Source organism: Miniopterus natalensis, chromosome 1 (genome assembly GCF_054644295.1).
Source record: "Miniopterus natalensis isolate mMinNat1 chromosome 1, mMinNat1.hap1, whole genome shotgun sequence".
NCBI lineage: Eukaryota > Metazoa > Chordata > Mammalia > Chiroptera > Miniopteridae > Miniopterus > Miniopterus natalensis.
Window position 1 is genome coordinate 29915969 of NC_142081.1, and position 15571 is coordinate 29931539.

The 15571-nt window shown below is 46.9% G+C and overlaps 1 protein-coding gene across 1 annotated transcript in view; it reads right to left on the minus strand.

Annotated features, from left to right (window-relative positions):
* Positions 1 to 10744: 10744 nt before the first annotated feature.
* Positions 10745 to 15571, minus strand: part of PRKCH (protein kinase C eta) — a 199735-nt gene continuing 194908 nt past the window's right edge. The window contains exons 13-14 of the mRNA XM_016198227.2: positions 13433 to 13576; positions 10745 to 12262 (exon numbers count right to left, since the gene is read on the minus strand). Coding sequence (XP_016053713.1) covers positions 12116 to 12262; positions 13433 to 13576 — 291 coding nt within the window. The 3' untranslated portion in view covers positions 10745 to 12115. The remainder of the gene's footprint in view (positions 12263 to 13432; positions 13577 to 15571) is intronic.

The following is a 15571-nucleotide window of genomic DNA, read 5'->3' on the forward strand; positions in this document are numbered from 1 at the left end:
CCTGACAGGTGTTTCCTGTTAAGAGCAGGCTGACTTAGATTTAGATTTGTGATTTGTGGCATGGACTCCAGATTCTGGGTTGCAATATGTGAATTAATTTTGTCAGGGCCCTAACATTCTGAGAAGATCCAGACCAAAGAGAGAAGTAAGTGTGCTGGGCTGGTGACGGTCACAGTATTGGTCTGCAATAGGTACATGATGGTTGTGAGAAATATATATTTGGTTTTTGACTCATTCCTGGTACCTGGCGGCTCAAACCCTTGGTTTTCCTGTGATGGGAACAATAAAGGTGTCTTTTAAATTTCTTCATATTTTTGTTCCACTGATTGGATGCATTACACTGCCCTGTCTTTGAGTTCGCTGATCCTTTATGCCCTTTGTGTAGTTTGTTATTGAATCCCTTTATTGAATTTTTCAGTTCAGTTATTGTATTCTTTACCTTATGATTTTTCTTTGGTACTTTCTGCATTTTCTCTTTTTGTTGACATTCTCACTTGGTTCCTGTATTGTTCTGACCCCGGTGAGCAACTTTATGACCATTATTTTGAACTTTCTATCAGGTAAATTACTTATTTCTCTTTTATTAAGGTCTTTTTCTGGGGTTTTAGCTTGTTTTTTCTTTTGGAACCTATTGCTTTTATTTTTCATCTTCCTTGACTCTCTATATTAGTTTTTATGCATTGGATGAAATGGCCCCCTCTCCCAGTCTTGAAGTAGCCCTGTGTAGGAGATAAACCTTATTGTTCAACCTTGCTCTAGCTCTTGGTTGCCTCTCAACCTTTATAAATGTCCAAGCAGCCTATCTGTGCTTAGTGGTTCCCAGTAATTGAGGCTGTGCCAAGACCTGTCATCATCCCAAAGGGGAAGATCTCCATCAACACCTAGCTATAAGCTGATTAGAAGCTGGACCCTCCGGCAGGAGCTTTTAAAATATTTTTCAGGGGAAGATTGGAAGTTGAGCATTCCTGTCTGCTCCCTCTGCACTGAGCCCTGGGGAAACAGCCAGTTAAGAACTGTTTCTTTGTTTGCTACTCATCTTGCTGAACCTGTTAACACAAACCATACTGGCCACCAGACTCTCAGGGATGTGTCCTCTTGGTGGCAGCCACAAATATAAGCTCCTTTCTCTGGTGACCTGGGGTGGGGTTGTGGGGGACAGAGGGAGAACATAAAGATGGCACCCAATGGCCTCCCCAGTCACTGGAGAGGATTGTAGTTAGCCCCTAAATATATGTTAAATTAGAAGGCTGCAGCTTTTAGGATTTGCAAATAGGCCCATTTCACCTAAAGACTGGACATTTCAGTCTGCTGTCTCTGTGCTGTGCATTGGTGTGTGTGTGTGTTGGGGGGGAGAGGGATAGCCAGTTAAGAACTATTTGTTACAGTCCTGTTTGACCTGCCAGTGTAAGCCCCGCTGGTCACCAGAGCCAGGAGATCAGGGGTTTTGTCCCCTAGGCAGTGGCCACAAAAGCCAAGGTCCCAGACTTGGGAACAAGTTCCTGTCCAGGATACACCAGCGACGTGGGGTCAGCAGACGGAAGGTACGGAGATGGTGCCCACCAGCCGCTGTGGCCTCCGGAGGGGCTCGCCGTCGGTTCCTGGGCATGTGTTAAATTAGAAGCCTGCTCCTAATGAAGTGCAGCACTCCCATTTTACACTCCCATTTTACACCCTTACAATCGCTCCTTTGAAGATACCCAAGAGCAACAAAATTTGGTAGAAAACAATGACCCCTTCCCCTCCCCTGGCTCTTTGTAAAAGATTTCCGCCCACAAAATTCCAGGGGTTAATTAACACTTGTCTTAGCTTCTGTGTGTGCCTGGCTAGTCCCCCACATGCTCCCTCCCCAACCGGGAGGTGGTTTTTGCCTTTAGATTCTCCCTACGAAGACTGTTCGGGGCTGTGAGTCTGTTTAGGGCAGGAGCCCGCTCGCAGTCACCGGCTAATAAATCTCCAAACGGTCAATTTGGTCTCTGTGTGAATTAGTCTCCTGGCAGATGGGTACAACACTAAGGCGACAGCTTTTAAAATCTGCAGGCAGGTGTCTTTCATGAAAAGACTGGGCATCTATTTCTGCTGCTCTGCCCTGGGCTCGGCCGGTGTAGCCGTGGCGAGTCTGCAGGAGCCTGGTAAGAACCGCTTCTTAGTTTTCTAAAGCCTTTTGGGTCTTACGGCTTTCAGAGCCAGATGTTTTGGGGGTCTGTCTCTCGGGGGAAATCGTAAACATTGGGGCACCAGCTGTGGGATCCAACCCCTTAGCACCTCAGGGAGCCGCACAGGGCTGTGTGCTCCCTCCAGGTTGAGCTTCCCTGTGCCAGGGGCGGGCTCACGGTAAGATTGTATTTTAGCCTCTGCTGCCTGGGTCCATGTGGGGTTTCCTTGCTCACCCCGAATGTAGGAGTCGGGCAGCTAGTTTCTGGATGTCTTTCAGAGGACGATGTCCCGCACGTTGTTGTAGATTTGCTGTGTCCTTATAGGGAGGGGAGTCCAGGAGCCTCTTTGGTTGCCATCTTGAACTGGACCTGCAAAAGCCTTCTTAACCCTGTCCCTCCCACTCCTTATTTTTTCAAATCTTAATCCAAGACTTCATTTCAGTTTTCAAATGGCTGTATGTCTCACCTCTAACAACAACCATTTCTTAATGCATCTGTTTGACCCCCACTGAGCTCTTTGCCCCAAGGAAGCCGGTAGCTGGGAACAGAGAATGGGGCCAGCACTGCTGGTTACCTGGTAAACACTGTCCTTCCTTCCCCGTCCCCTCCCATACCCCTAGAGCCCGGATTTTGGTTTCCATTCTAGTCCTTCAGGGGAGAATGTGTCCGTCTAATCCCCTGGGGCTAAGTCATAATATGTTTCAGACTTACACTCTAAGCCACTAGGTCTGTATTTTAACTGCACATTAAACCATCTGGGAGCTTTACAGATCCCACCAGGGTGCTCTCAGGCGCTGTAGCTTAGCTTGCATTCCCTTGAAGTGGAAGGTTTTAGGTACAGTCGTGTTATGCTAAACTGGCCAGCGGGGTATGATTACATGAGGTTGGGAAGCTTCTGAGAAGGTTTGTACATTTTTTTAAAGTCATAATTTAGGAGTGTTCTTTTCCTGTCTCTGGAGGTGGTTGCCTGCATGTGACTGTAGGTGAAGGAGCTTTGGTTAGTGTAGTATTGATATGTGGATATAATCTCATTTAATCCTCGTGTCCTCTCTGAGGGAGTTTGATTTTCATGACCCCCACTTCACACACAAGAAAACTAAAGTTCACCAAAGTTTCAATACTTTCTCCCTGATGACAATAGCTAGCAGGAACAGAGCCAAGATGAACGCAGCTCAGCCTGGCTCCGAAGACCATGATTTTCTCACTACTGCCAGCAATGTGCTGATAAGCTGTCAAGTAAATAAATACACCCTGGTATGTAGCATTTTCCAGTTTCCATGGTGCAGATATTCTTACCATGGCCAATTTTAAGCTACCACTGAAGCTCATTGAGCACTAACTTGGGAAGAGATGTGTCCATTTGGTTCTTATGAATCAGTGTGAGGCAGTTCTAGCAAACTACTCAAAATGGGTCAAGGGCTCAAACTCAGCCTTTGGTGCTAAGAATCATGTTTCTCTCCAACTTTCCAAAGAGAGCTCTCTCTCAACACATCTCCGCAGAGCAGATCTTTGCACTGGAGTTCTGCCTTGTAACGGAGGCTGTAGCTCTTGATCCCAGAAGGCAGATAAGGGACAAGCCAATAGGGGTGAGCTTCACAGGCCTCCTGCTGCCTCCAGGATGCTAAGGGTGCAGGGGGCGTCCTGGAGCACTATTTATACTATTTATCATTCTGCATGGTGGGGGGTCCAGAGAGCCTTTCCCATTTGCTTTATCTCTTGGCCAGCTGAGCTGCTGCACGTTCTGTGTACACTTGCTGAGCCCCTGGCAGGGCTGGGCACAGATTCATGACTGTGGGACAGTGAGGGCAGCAGGGGCCTGGGCACGTGCCAGTGGAAACACTATGGCAAGCCAACTCCAGGCCGCCCCACAGTTACAGTGTGTTTGCTGAGCCCACTCCGGACTGTGGCATGATATTCTCTCAGGGTTGGAAGCACCGCTCTGTGATTACCAGTCTGACTCCTGTCCGTCACCCCGCCGAGAGCTGTAGACTGTTTGAAGGTGCCCAGTGATGGTGAACCCTTTCCCTCCCAAGGAAGTTGATTCCACAGGAGTACCTTTGTGAAAAAGTTCATTTCTATGCTGAAACAAACTGCGGTCTGACCTCCTCCTAGTTCTAACCCGGGAGCTGTAAATGGCCAGAGCAGCCCCTCTGCACAGGGCAGGCACAGGTAACGAACAACCGCTAGAATCCCAGCGGCGTTCAACTACAGCCACACAAAGGGTAATTATTTCTCGCTCGGGTGAAATGTCCATCAAGGGCTGGCTGAGTGCATGACTCATTAATAACTCAGGGACTCAGGCTGTCAGAGCCAAGCTGTCAACTCTCAGCGTGGCCGTTCAGTGGAGGAAAAAGAGTCCCCAGTAGCATGGCGAGGTCCTAGCTTGCAAGTCTTGTGCATCACGCTCTTAACTCATTGGCTAGGACTGTTCAAGTGGCTTTACCTGTACTTCACAGGACACGAAGAAGCTCATATGACATGCCCGGGAAGCAGAGACTTTTTCACAGATTTGAAGGTAGTTCGAGTGTTGTCCTGCCTTTTCTTCTCAGGCTGACGCCAGGTCACCTCCTCACTTGCTGCTTTACATGTTTTCACTCCCTTCACCACTCAGTTCACTCTCCTCTGATCCTGACCGAGCTTTGTTTCTCTCTGTGGTGGTGTCTAGAGCCAAGTCCAGTTTCCCGGGCACAGTCTAATTAAGGCCCAGTGGGGCTCATCAGTCCCCTCATCTGAGGCGCCACGGTTGGACCTCTGGAGCCTCAGCCTGCAATCTTATTTTTCTTGGCATCCACAGCACCCTGCTATTGTATATTCATTCACCGGACCCTAAGTTTCAGGAGGGTGTGGACTCTGGCTGTCTTGCTCTTTGTAGTGTCCCCATCACTTGGAAAAAGTTGTGATGAATCCTAACGCTTGTTGGATGGGTACATATATTGAATTTACTCTTTGCCTTTGCCTAATTTTTTTACTCATACTGTCAAGTCCTGCCACCTACATCTTGTCCTGATATAATTAGCTTTTTCAGTCCCGATATATTATTTCTTAAATTTGTTCCAGCATAGAGCTGTGAAAGAATACTATTTTTGGAGTCAAAAAGTATACGTTTGACACCCAGCTTTGATTATATCATTCAATAGCACGTATTTCTTAAGCACCTACAATGTGCCAGGTGCTAAGGATACAATTATGAGGAAGAGAAGACCACGAGGCCACCTTACTCTTGAATGGGTTAACTTGGACAAAAAATATAACCTCTGTAGATTAGAATGTACATTCCATGAACGCAGGGGTCTTTGGGATTTTTTTTCCACTCTAGTTTTTCCAGCAACAAGAACATGCTGCATATAGTCAGTGCTCAATAAATATTAGTTTAATGAGTGAAACAATCTCTAAGCTGCAGTTTGCTCTTTTCTATCAGAATCTCCCAGGAGGGCATGTATAGTTTGAAAACATAGTAGTACTTTGTCCCATTGCCTAATTTTTGTGTTTAAGCATGATGTTTGAAATCTAAAATAAAATGAAAGGAAGGCATGAAATTTGTCTGTTAATTTCAGAGGAGCAGAGTTTACCCGAGGCTTCAGAACACTATTCCAGATCGATCCTAATCCCATACTTTGGGTCCCTTTGTTCACTGAATCGGCTTGGCCACAAGGAAATGAGACTCTGTCATGTATGTTGCTGCAGTTCAGCTATATGACCCTTATCACATCTCCCTGATCAACCAGTCTGGTAACCATCCAAGAAGAAAACGCGATCGACTTTCCAGACTTGTTTTTATAAACTTCCTCTCAGTCCTAATGATCAGTTCCCCTTCCTGTGCTCATAAACGACGGCTTAAATAATTCTGTTCTGAAATTTCGCCTGCACTTACCTGAATGCTGTACATAATCTCTTTATCTACCTTGAACTATAAAATTCATTGTAACCTTTTCGTCTTGAAAATCACTTTGAGGAAAAAAAAAAAGAGGAAACAGTTGAATACTGGTTCTCTTTTACTCACAAGTCCTCTTATCATCGGTGGCTGGGAGGGGCTCATCCTGCTCATGATCTTGTGCTGATCTTAACTTTAGAAAGCATTTCTCCTTTCCGTGTATGAACAAGCATGAGAAATATGAAAGGCATCCAGGGATGAAATATTGCTATGTGATTTTAGGGACAAGTGAGTGTGAGCCTGGGGAATGTGGGGTTGGGGGAGCACGCAGGGGGTGAGCGGGTGCGCTAGCGCGTGAAGGTTGTAGAGATGGCAACCCAGGTGCTGGAGGCTTGTGCGCGGCGAGAGTGGCATGGGGCTGACGGCCGCTGGTGGGGCTGATCAGCCATCTCCCTCGGCTCCCCTTTCGTCATGAGAGCACGAGGCTGGAAGAACCTGAGGGATCGTCCAGGTTACCGCTGACACTCTTAGATCAAATGCCTCCTAGACGATCCCTGATGTCTAACTTGAAATGTCTCCAAAGAAGATTCCTGTCTTAGCCTCTGCAACCCACGTGAACATTTGACTGCACAGTCCTCACTTTGTCTAGCCAACATTTTTCTAGCTTGGTCCAAGGCCTTAGAAGAATGAAACCTCTGAAGAGGTAAGAGCTGCCTTGGTGGCATGAGAAAGGCAGCCTGGGTGGTCTGGAAGGTTAGTGCATGAGGACAGGGGGCTGTGGGCCAGTTTCTAGTAGGGATACATAGGACTACAGGGCTTCTCACTTTACTAGAAACCTTCACATAGATCTTCATCTGGAAAGGGTCTCCTGAGCAATCTCAGCAGCCAACTAGCTAGAAAAGTAAAACCTGCCCCCCCCCAACTTGGAGCTGGCACAGCGCCCCCATCAGGTGAGACGGCAGCATGAGGTCTGTCCCCCTCTGCCCAGTTTCTGCTGCCTTTACACGCAGCTCTCCCCTGGCTCTCTGGATAGCTGGCGACAGTAATCGCTAACAGTGACTGAGCATTTTCTATGTCCCAGCCCTCCCTGGGGGTCGTGCTCGACATAGAACATCGTAGCCAATGCTGCCATCATAGCACGAGGCGGGCTGGCGCCATTCTCGCTCCCGTTTCACAGATGGTAACACTGAGATCTGGGGAAAAGACTGACTTTCCCCAAGAACACACAGTAAGTGGCAGGTTCGGCACAGAGGTGCGTCCTGCTCAAGTCTGTGCTCTTCGCCCCGGTGACGTCTTGCCTCCCAGAACCAGGGTGGGCAGGGTGGGCAGGGGTGCTCTGGTAGGCAGTCAGTGCCAGGGCCGGAGGTGTCACAGAGGGACATCGGAGGTGCAGGAATACATGGGAGAAATACAATGGCGGCTGCCATTTCTCTATAGACTCTAAGAGCCTATAATATAAATATGCAAATCAGGATTTCGTGTCATCTTGGTGGTTGGGAAACTGGCTCATATGACAGGCTGGACTGTGAAAATCAGGAGGTAGAGGAAGGAGAGTACAGAACTGACTTATCCTGGGGAACAGAGTGAGGAGGAGGGAGAGAAAGAACAACTGACCCGGGAGTGGAGGGCAGCTGGGACAGGATGAAGCTGAGGGTGGCACTCCGAGCTTTGGTCCTGTTTCAACACAGGAATGAGGGGAGACTACTGAGCCCCATTTATAGCTGCACCCTGGCTCATTCTGTTCAACCCGCAACTCAGTTCAGAAAAACTTATGACCACAGGGCTCATTCCCCCTGCAAATGTCTCAGGCTGTATCTGAGTCTTATCCTCACGATGTAAAATGAGATGTGATAGGACCCAGTGTGACTCTTGAGGCAGGGGCAGTCACAGTGGACTGTCTAGTCATTTTCAAGTCAGCACAGCCAGATTAAGCAATCAGGGTGACCAAACCTGGAGATAAAAAACATGACGCTTTACAGCCTTGGCCCGTGATGTGGTCAAGGCCAAATTTGTGGCTGGAGTATTTTTAAGACAACCTGCACCCGATTAAGATCAATAAATGGTAAATGGGGTGTTTTATTGTTGCTCTTTGCTACCAAGTTCCATCAGCTCTCTATCTGTGGGCAGCTGCCCAGTTAGGCCCGGGCTACATGCCTTCTTCCTGTGATGCCCCAGGAGCCAGTGGGGTGGGTGGTGAGGAATTACTAAGCCACGAAGAGGCTTGCTCCCCGAAAGGGAGAGGAAAGGTCTGGAAACCCCAGTAAGGCTCAGAGGTAACCCCAGGGGTTCAGAGGGGATTGACAGGATACAGTACGACCCAGATTATTTCCTCTTCTTTGGGGAGGCCCAAGCCCCAATTGCATCACTCTGGTGCGCCCCAGCTCCTTTCAGGGGCTTAGTGCCAGGCCTTTGACATGCAAATTCTATAATCTCACTGCTGATAAATGGCCCTACAGTCAAGATGACTAGTACTGTCTTGCCCAGTTGGCAGTTTATTAGTGCTCCTACCAATCCCAGTTTTACACTCTTTTTAATTCTTAAAACCCCACAAAAGTGGGGAAAAGTAGAATTGGCCTTAATGAAAGAACCTCACCAACTTGGGCTATAAAATTAGGAACTGCTTTAGTTGTGTGACTTTGGACAGTTGCTTAATCTTGCCGTACCTCAGTTTCCCCATCTGTACAATGAAGACGAGAGTACCCACCTCTTGGGGTCCTGAAAGAGTAAGCGCACTGAAAGGGTTTGGAACAGATAATAAACGTGCACTAAATGTTAGTCATTATTGTTAAGTGAAAACATCTTTTGCAGTTGAAAGCTGATGCTCTCAGAGGAAGTGCATTGTCGTTATTCCCCTTTCAAACACTGAAGCCTGCACGCCCAGTGCAGTGTGGAATAACTGCAGTAGGGACGATGGGGGTGGGTACGAGGACTAGCTGGGGAGGACGGCAGGAGGGCAAGACCCGAGGTCTCTAAATATCCCTTATCCAAGAGGAAGGGGAGGGTCGGTGTGACCTCGGCCTGACCTCTCGCTGCCATCTGAACTCAGGGGACACAGCAGTTCCAGCAGAAGCAGACTCAGCACCTGCTGATCGAATGGCGCGTGGCCAGCCTGCCCAGGAGTGCAGGCCGCCTGCCGGCCTTGTGACACTCAGAAGGGAAGCGAGGTTTAGGATGACCGACGAAAGATCGGAAGCCGAGCTCTGACCCTGGAGGAAGACTCTGAGTTTTAGTAAATATCCTGTACCTCTCCCCTCCTCACAAAGAAAAATGACGAAGCGGCAATGGAAATCCTATCACTGCAAGACGACTGGCTGTCGATAACCTGTCTGATAGGTCTGGGATTATCCTAAAAGAATGGACTTAACCCAAAGTGACCTATGCAGCTGGCTCAAGAATAGATTGTAAAGAGGGAAGCTGCTGAGTGATTACAGACTCATCAGAGAGGAATGTGGGTCCCTTTCAGGGCCGTGATAATAGATTTTGTAAACACACACTGGAGGCAAGGTTTATTCTTCATGGTCTTTACCAGTGTGGGATAAACCATAGCAAGTTAATCAGTCCCACAGAGCAGTGAAGACCCTGAATTGTAAAGTAACTATGAAGGCCAAAAAGTTCCAAGGTCAGAACGATCCCTCCCTTTCCAGAAGTCTGTTGGGTTAGTATTGTAAAGATTTAGACTCTAGACTGGATTCACTCCTCACCAAGTCTGAAACCTTTGGGCAACCAATAGCTCAACTCTTCTGAGACTCTCTTTTCTTCTCATTTATAAAATGTGCCACAGTGTTCACACTGGAAGTAGTGGTAGAAAGACCTGCCTTAACTCCCAGGGATATTATGAAGATCTTGTGAGACCACGTAGGTGAGAGTGCCTAGGAATGGCTAAGTGTTAAATAAAAGTAAAAGGGAGGCTCTAGCTACTTTACTCATTCAAAAGTATACTTTTCACCTTGGAATGAAAAAAAAGAACCCCAAGGGCCCTGGCCAGGTAGCCCAGCTGGTTAGCATGTCATTCCCATATGCCAAGATTGTGGGTTTGATCCCTGGTCAGGGCACATACAAGAATCAATCGATGAATGCATAAGTAAGTGGAATACCAAATCTATGTGTGTGTTTTTTTTCTCTTAAATCAATAAAAAAATACAGTACTGCATAGGCAATATAGTCAATAATAATAATGATAATAAAAGAGACCCCCCATCAGAGACTGTTACTACTGGCCAGACAGCCCTCGCTGCTCTGTCATTGCCCATCCCTTTTGTAGTTAGAGGGAGGCCATGTTCTGGCCAATCAAATGTGAGCAAGGTGATGAATGTCCCCTCAGAGAGGTAGTTAGGCAGCAAGGGCCTCCTCCATCCCCTCTCTTCTTTGCCACGGCAACCTTGGAAGCTACATTTCTCCAGATGGCATAGTTAAAGAGGGAAGAGGGTTGCTGAACTTGCACTATACTTTATGTGAATGAGAAATAAATATTATATCTAGCTACTGAGAATTCAGTGGTCTGTTGCAGCAGTGCTTAGCAGTCATTACAGAGATTCAGAACAGAAATCTTCGTCAGTATGGGACAGGCCATGTTCATTACAGGGGTAGAAAACCTTTTCTCTGCCAAGTGCCATTTGGATATTTATAACATAATTCACAGGCCATACAAAATTATCAACTTAAAAATTAGCTATGAAAAAAGCTCCTAGATTTATTGAATTTTGAGTCCCACCTATGGTTGCCTTGGCAGGGCCAGACCAAATGATTCTGAGGGCTGAATAGGGCCTGCAGGCCGGACGTTCCCCACCCCTGTTAAAAGGATACACAGAAGGTTATGTCAACCTTTCTTCTCAGGAATTTGCTTTAAGTCAAGAGTTCTATCCATTCTGCTCAGAGTTATTATTTTCATTGGATATCTACTCTCCTAGAGGAGATGGGACAAATCCTTCTAGACAAAACAAATTATTTCTTTTTGCTACAAAATGCATTTATTTCCAGACAGATAAAATTCTCCAACTGCATACAGTATATGAGTATATATCATAAGGTCCTTCTTTGATAAATGTCCCATTTACAAGAGCCATTTCTAATTATTAGAATGCATACCAAACAAACATCTCCATCTCTTAAAATATAACTTAAATAAACTGCTAACGTATAAGCCATAAGTCCGGTCATTGACGTGAGTGGCATGCGGTTCTTCAGTGAGGAGTCCAGAGCAGTAACGACACGTTGCCCCACAGTGAGATTCCACCAGTCAGCAGGCAGCCAGCACCTCTAGTTCATCTGCTGATTGTGTGGAGAAGTTGCTGTTGTGGCAGTGAGCCTTGTGTGAAAAAAGAGTTAGGTACAGACAAAGAAGTAGGACATATGCAACGTGGCGAGGCATCTCACGGACGCAAACACCGTTCGGGTAAATGAATGGGCTGCAGAATGAAAGCTCGGTGAACGCAGATCTTCACCGGAGCCCACTGGGCGCTCGATACTGCGGCACCGTCTCAGCGGCGCTCAATAAATACCAAGGCAAAGATAAGAGGATCGGTTGGAATGTTGTCTTGGTGCCCAACATGTTTTCAAGATGGAGCTTTAGGTTATGAATTTTTTGCATACCATTTTTTGTTTTTTGGAGCAAATCATCCGATTTGGAAAGCCATCCATTTCCTTATCTGGAGATTGTTCATGAGCGTGTAGAGACTTCTCGCAGCTGCCAGCGTTGGGGGCTCACCAGCTTAAAGGAGAGCACAGACAGGTCCACACAAAGTCTTGATTTGTCCCTGTTTGGCTCAGAGTATTTTCTAGGATCCAGTTTATTCTTCACACCTTCTCTCCTTTTGGTTCCTCTTAATATCCCAAGCCTGAAATAGCCATGGAAACTCACAGGCTGAACAGTGTATTTCTTCATGAACTCTCACTTCGCTATATCTGTCTCCAGTGCTGTGGCTCCCTCAGGACTTGGAATAGTTGCTCTCTTGACGTTCCGTCCTTCAGCGTTCACCACCTGCTCCCTGACGTGAACGTTCCCGTTCTAAGGCTGATGCTGGGGAGTCCCCACCAAGGAAATTCCTGGAAAAATCTGTATCCCCTTGTGATCCACCTCTCTCATTCCATCAGGCTACAGTTGCAATTCTGGAGACACAAAGGAAAAGTTTCTAAACTCATCCTGGTTAATCATAGGAAGATGTCCCTCATCAATTGGAGTTAAAACAGGCTCTTCTTTTATGAAGTCAGGGTCAAAATTACTGACATCTTCTCGGGATTTCTGTCAACAAGGAAACAAGGGTCACATTATGCACTTGAGACTAACTGGTCTTCCATAAGTCTTAGCCCGGTGAGTTCAGAGAACTGCTCTGCCACTCACACTGGAGCATTATTTACAGTTATAACAATTATGATTAAACAGCATTTTATAGTGAATCTACTGCAATGTGTATTATTATGGCATTTGGTAACCACCAATTCACTAATCCCATGAAAATCCTGCTGGGTAAGGCCAGTGGTAGGCTGGGAGGCTAAGGAATTAATTTGGTCACTTGAACCAGCCGACTCACTCACCCTTTACTCTCCATTTCGCTGAGGTGCCACTTCTCAACAGGCTGCACCGAGAGGCACACAAGCTCATATTTGTCAAGTTCACACTTGCCCCACTTCTTGTTTGTACACAGGTCTATGTGCCTGAAGAGATTTTCTCAAAAGACTTCTTGGAAATGCTCAGTTTAGGGAACAACTGCCCCTTACTATACTCGCCTGTGAGATTCATTATGCCCAGCTGGCAAAACTCTCCCTTATCCCAAGGAGCTGGCAGGTGGGTGCCCATTAAAAGCAGTGGCTTTCCTTTTGGGTGCCTGGTGTCCAACCTAGGGAGCTATTACAGATTAACCTAATTTTGTGTTTGGAAATGTTGATATTTTTCATCTTTATAAACTATGCTGAAAAGATCACGTCCACTACTGTTAGACCTCCCACTTCTCTTATCTGAGTCAATGATACTTTGTTCTCTGCCTTTGGAGCATCCCTCGTCCCCCTAACTCTTGATCCACATCTCTGCCTTCCCACTGTGGATCTCTGGACCCACAGCTAAGAAAGAGCTTACTTCTCAGACCAAGAGCCGGCCCACCCTCAGGAAGGCAGCCCCACGCAGCTTGGGGAGGTATCTCTGGTGCTCCTGGTGTTTCTCCAGTCGAAACAGACTTGTCCTGTTCTGGCCTGAGCTCTGCGCTATAGTAGCAAGTAAGAGGTGAAAATGTTGTGAGAGGCAACCTGGGCATGCGGAGAGGTACCGACTCAGGGGCAAGGCTGCCCTGCCAAGTGTCAGGCTGCACTTCAGGTATGGTTATTCCACAGGGGACCATCCAGTTGCTCAGTGACTTTGGTGGAACACCGTGACACTTAAGAAAGAGGCAAGTCTACTATGGTGGTCTCGGACACTTACGATTCTGGGTCTGAAGGGTGGTTCTAGTTGGCGATGGTTCAGCTGGGCCCAGTCTATTTCCTTAAAGAAAGGGTGTCTCAGGATGGCATGCTCGCCGCCCTGAGTCAGGCTGCCCAAGCGCATGGTAGGGTTCTTGGTCATAAACTGAGAGAGAAGGGAAGAAAGAGAGTCAGTAGGTCAGTCATTTACAGAAAGTATGTCGCAAGATGGTAGGCATCGGCTCTGGTGGAGGAGCCCGTGTGCAGCTTTCGGGCTGATCTTTCTTAGCTTGCTGAATTTTCCATCCCGGGCAGCATAGCCACCGTGAATCATCCCCTGAAGATGCAACTGCTTGTGTATTTGCGGCCCTCCCCACTTCCATGTCAGACGTGGCCACTAAAATAAAGCTGAAGGGTCCATTTTCTCTTCTGTAAATACCATGTATTTTTCTTTCCTCTTTAAAGAAAAGAAACTCTTTGTAAAAATAGCGAGCCTTTCTCCAGCTCTGCAGTTGTAGACAGTCTGCATCTTATGAATGGGGCTACTTTTGGGAACAGCTGTGCCATTTTCTGAGACCCGCCTGGCTGGCCGGGATTCCCTCTCCCTGACAAGACCACAGAGAGAGGAGAGAGGGCCGTTATTTTGAAGATCTCTGTGAAGAAGCCACAGGGGTGAAAAACTTAAAGTTCTGTGTTCTGGCTCTAGGACAAGTTGGCCACTTTTCTTTATGCAACAAAGATATCATAGTTTTAAATTAAAAGTTGTTTTTTTCCCCTTCAAGATGCTCCCTTCTCCCCCGTCCTTGAATTTTGAAACGTTAAATGACTTGAGAATCTTGCTATATTAGCCAAAAATTAAAACAAGCATCGCCAAGGATTCAAGCAGTGTGAGTACATAAACCTTTTGTCTTTGTATCAACTGGGAAACTTCCCTGGGGCTGTGTCCCTATCAAGATGTTTTGGGCTAAATCTACTTTTGCAGAATGGCCAGTAAAGGCTTTCCAATCACATCCTGACTGGAGACTACACAGGATAATTCACTTTTCACGGCCAGAATGTGATTTTAGACTTCAAAGACACTGAAGCTAACTTAATTTCCCATTTTAAAAAGAAAATTGCCTCAGATAATACCTCTCGTCTTATGACAGCCCCTGAGCACCCCTTTCTAAGTTTGAATTTTGAATACAGGACAGAAGCGATGCTGTACTCATAGAAACTGCTCTGGAGTGGAATTTCCAGAGTCAATAAAAAGGCGATCTCGTGAAAGGTGCAGATGTGAAAAGGTGGTGTTAGAGGTGGCCACACTGCCGTGCCAGGTGTCCAGAGCTGCTACACCTCCAGTGTCGCTTCCGCTGAAAATGATCATATGGAGAAAGGAGGCGGTGGCGAAAGTCCCTCAGCAAATCCCACAGGATGGGTCTCATAAAATGCTGAAAAAGCCTCAAAGGAGAGCCAATAAAAATGAAGACACGGATGGGGTTTGATGGCTTGTTCTCTCTCCTAGTGACAGGGATGCAAGGCCACAGGTGGAGCTGGACTGGAAGTGGAGCCTGAAAGGGAAAGGACATTTCGGAGCTCCATAGGGTCAATCAGAGCAGGCAGCCTTCCAGGCGCCTGCCATGGGCAGGGAGGAGTTAGGAAGTACGTTATCTCATAAATAACTCAGTTTTGTAAGAGCTAGGGGTTCATGCTGCTTGGGCTCTTCCTCGATGTGAGGAGTATTAATATTAGTCACTCAGGAAAGGGAAAATACATACACAAAAGAAACAGGTAGATTCTCTCCTTAGGAAAGTCAATAGAATACAATCCCTGATAGAAGAGCAGTGTCTATTCTAAGAACTGATAAACAAAAAACTGTACTTCGAAAACTCAGGTTACAAGGAGAAAAGATCCAAATGCCTTGTGGGAAATTCCCAGGCCTGCCAGTGATGCTAGCAGAGGACAGTTTGTGAATGTGTGGGTACAACTTGTTCTTCTGGGCAAGGGGAATGGTGCACAGCTCTCATGCCAGGGTGGCAGAAACACCAGTGTTCATGAGACCTTGCCCATTCACCCCTGCCCCAGCTCCGAAGCCAAGCTTCTACGGGGCAGTGGGGAAAGGTATTGCCTGAGGAAAAGGAGACCAGATCTTGGCTGCTCCTCTAAAAATTGCATCCCTGGA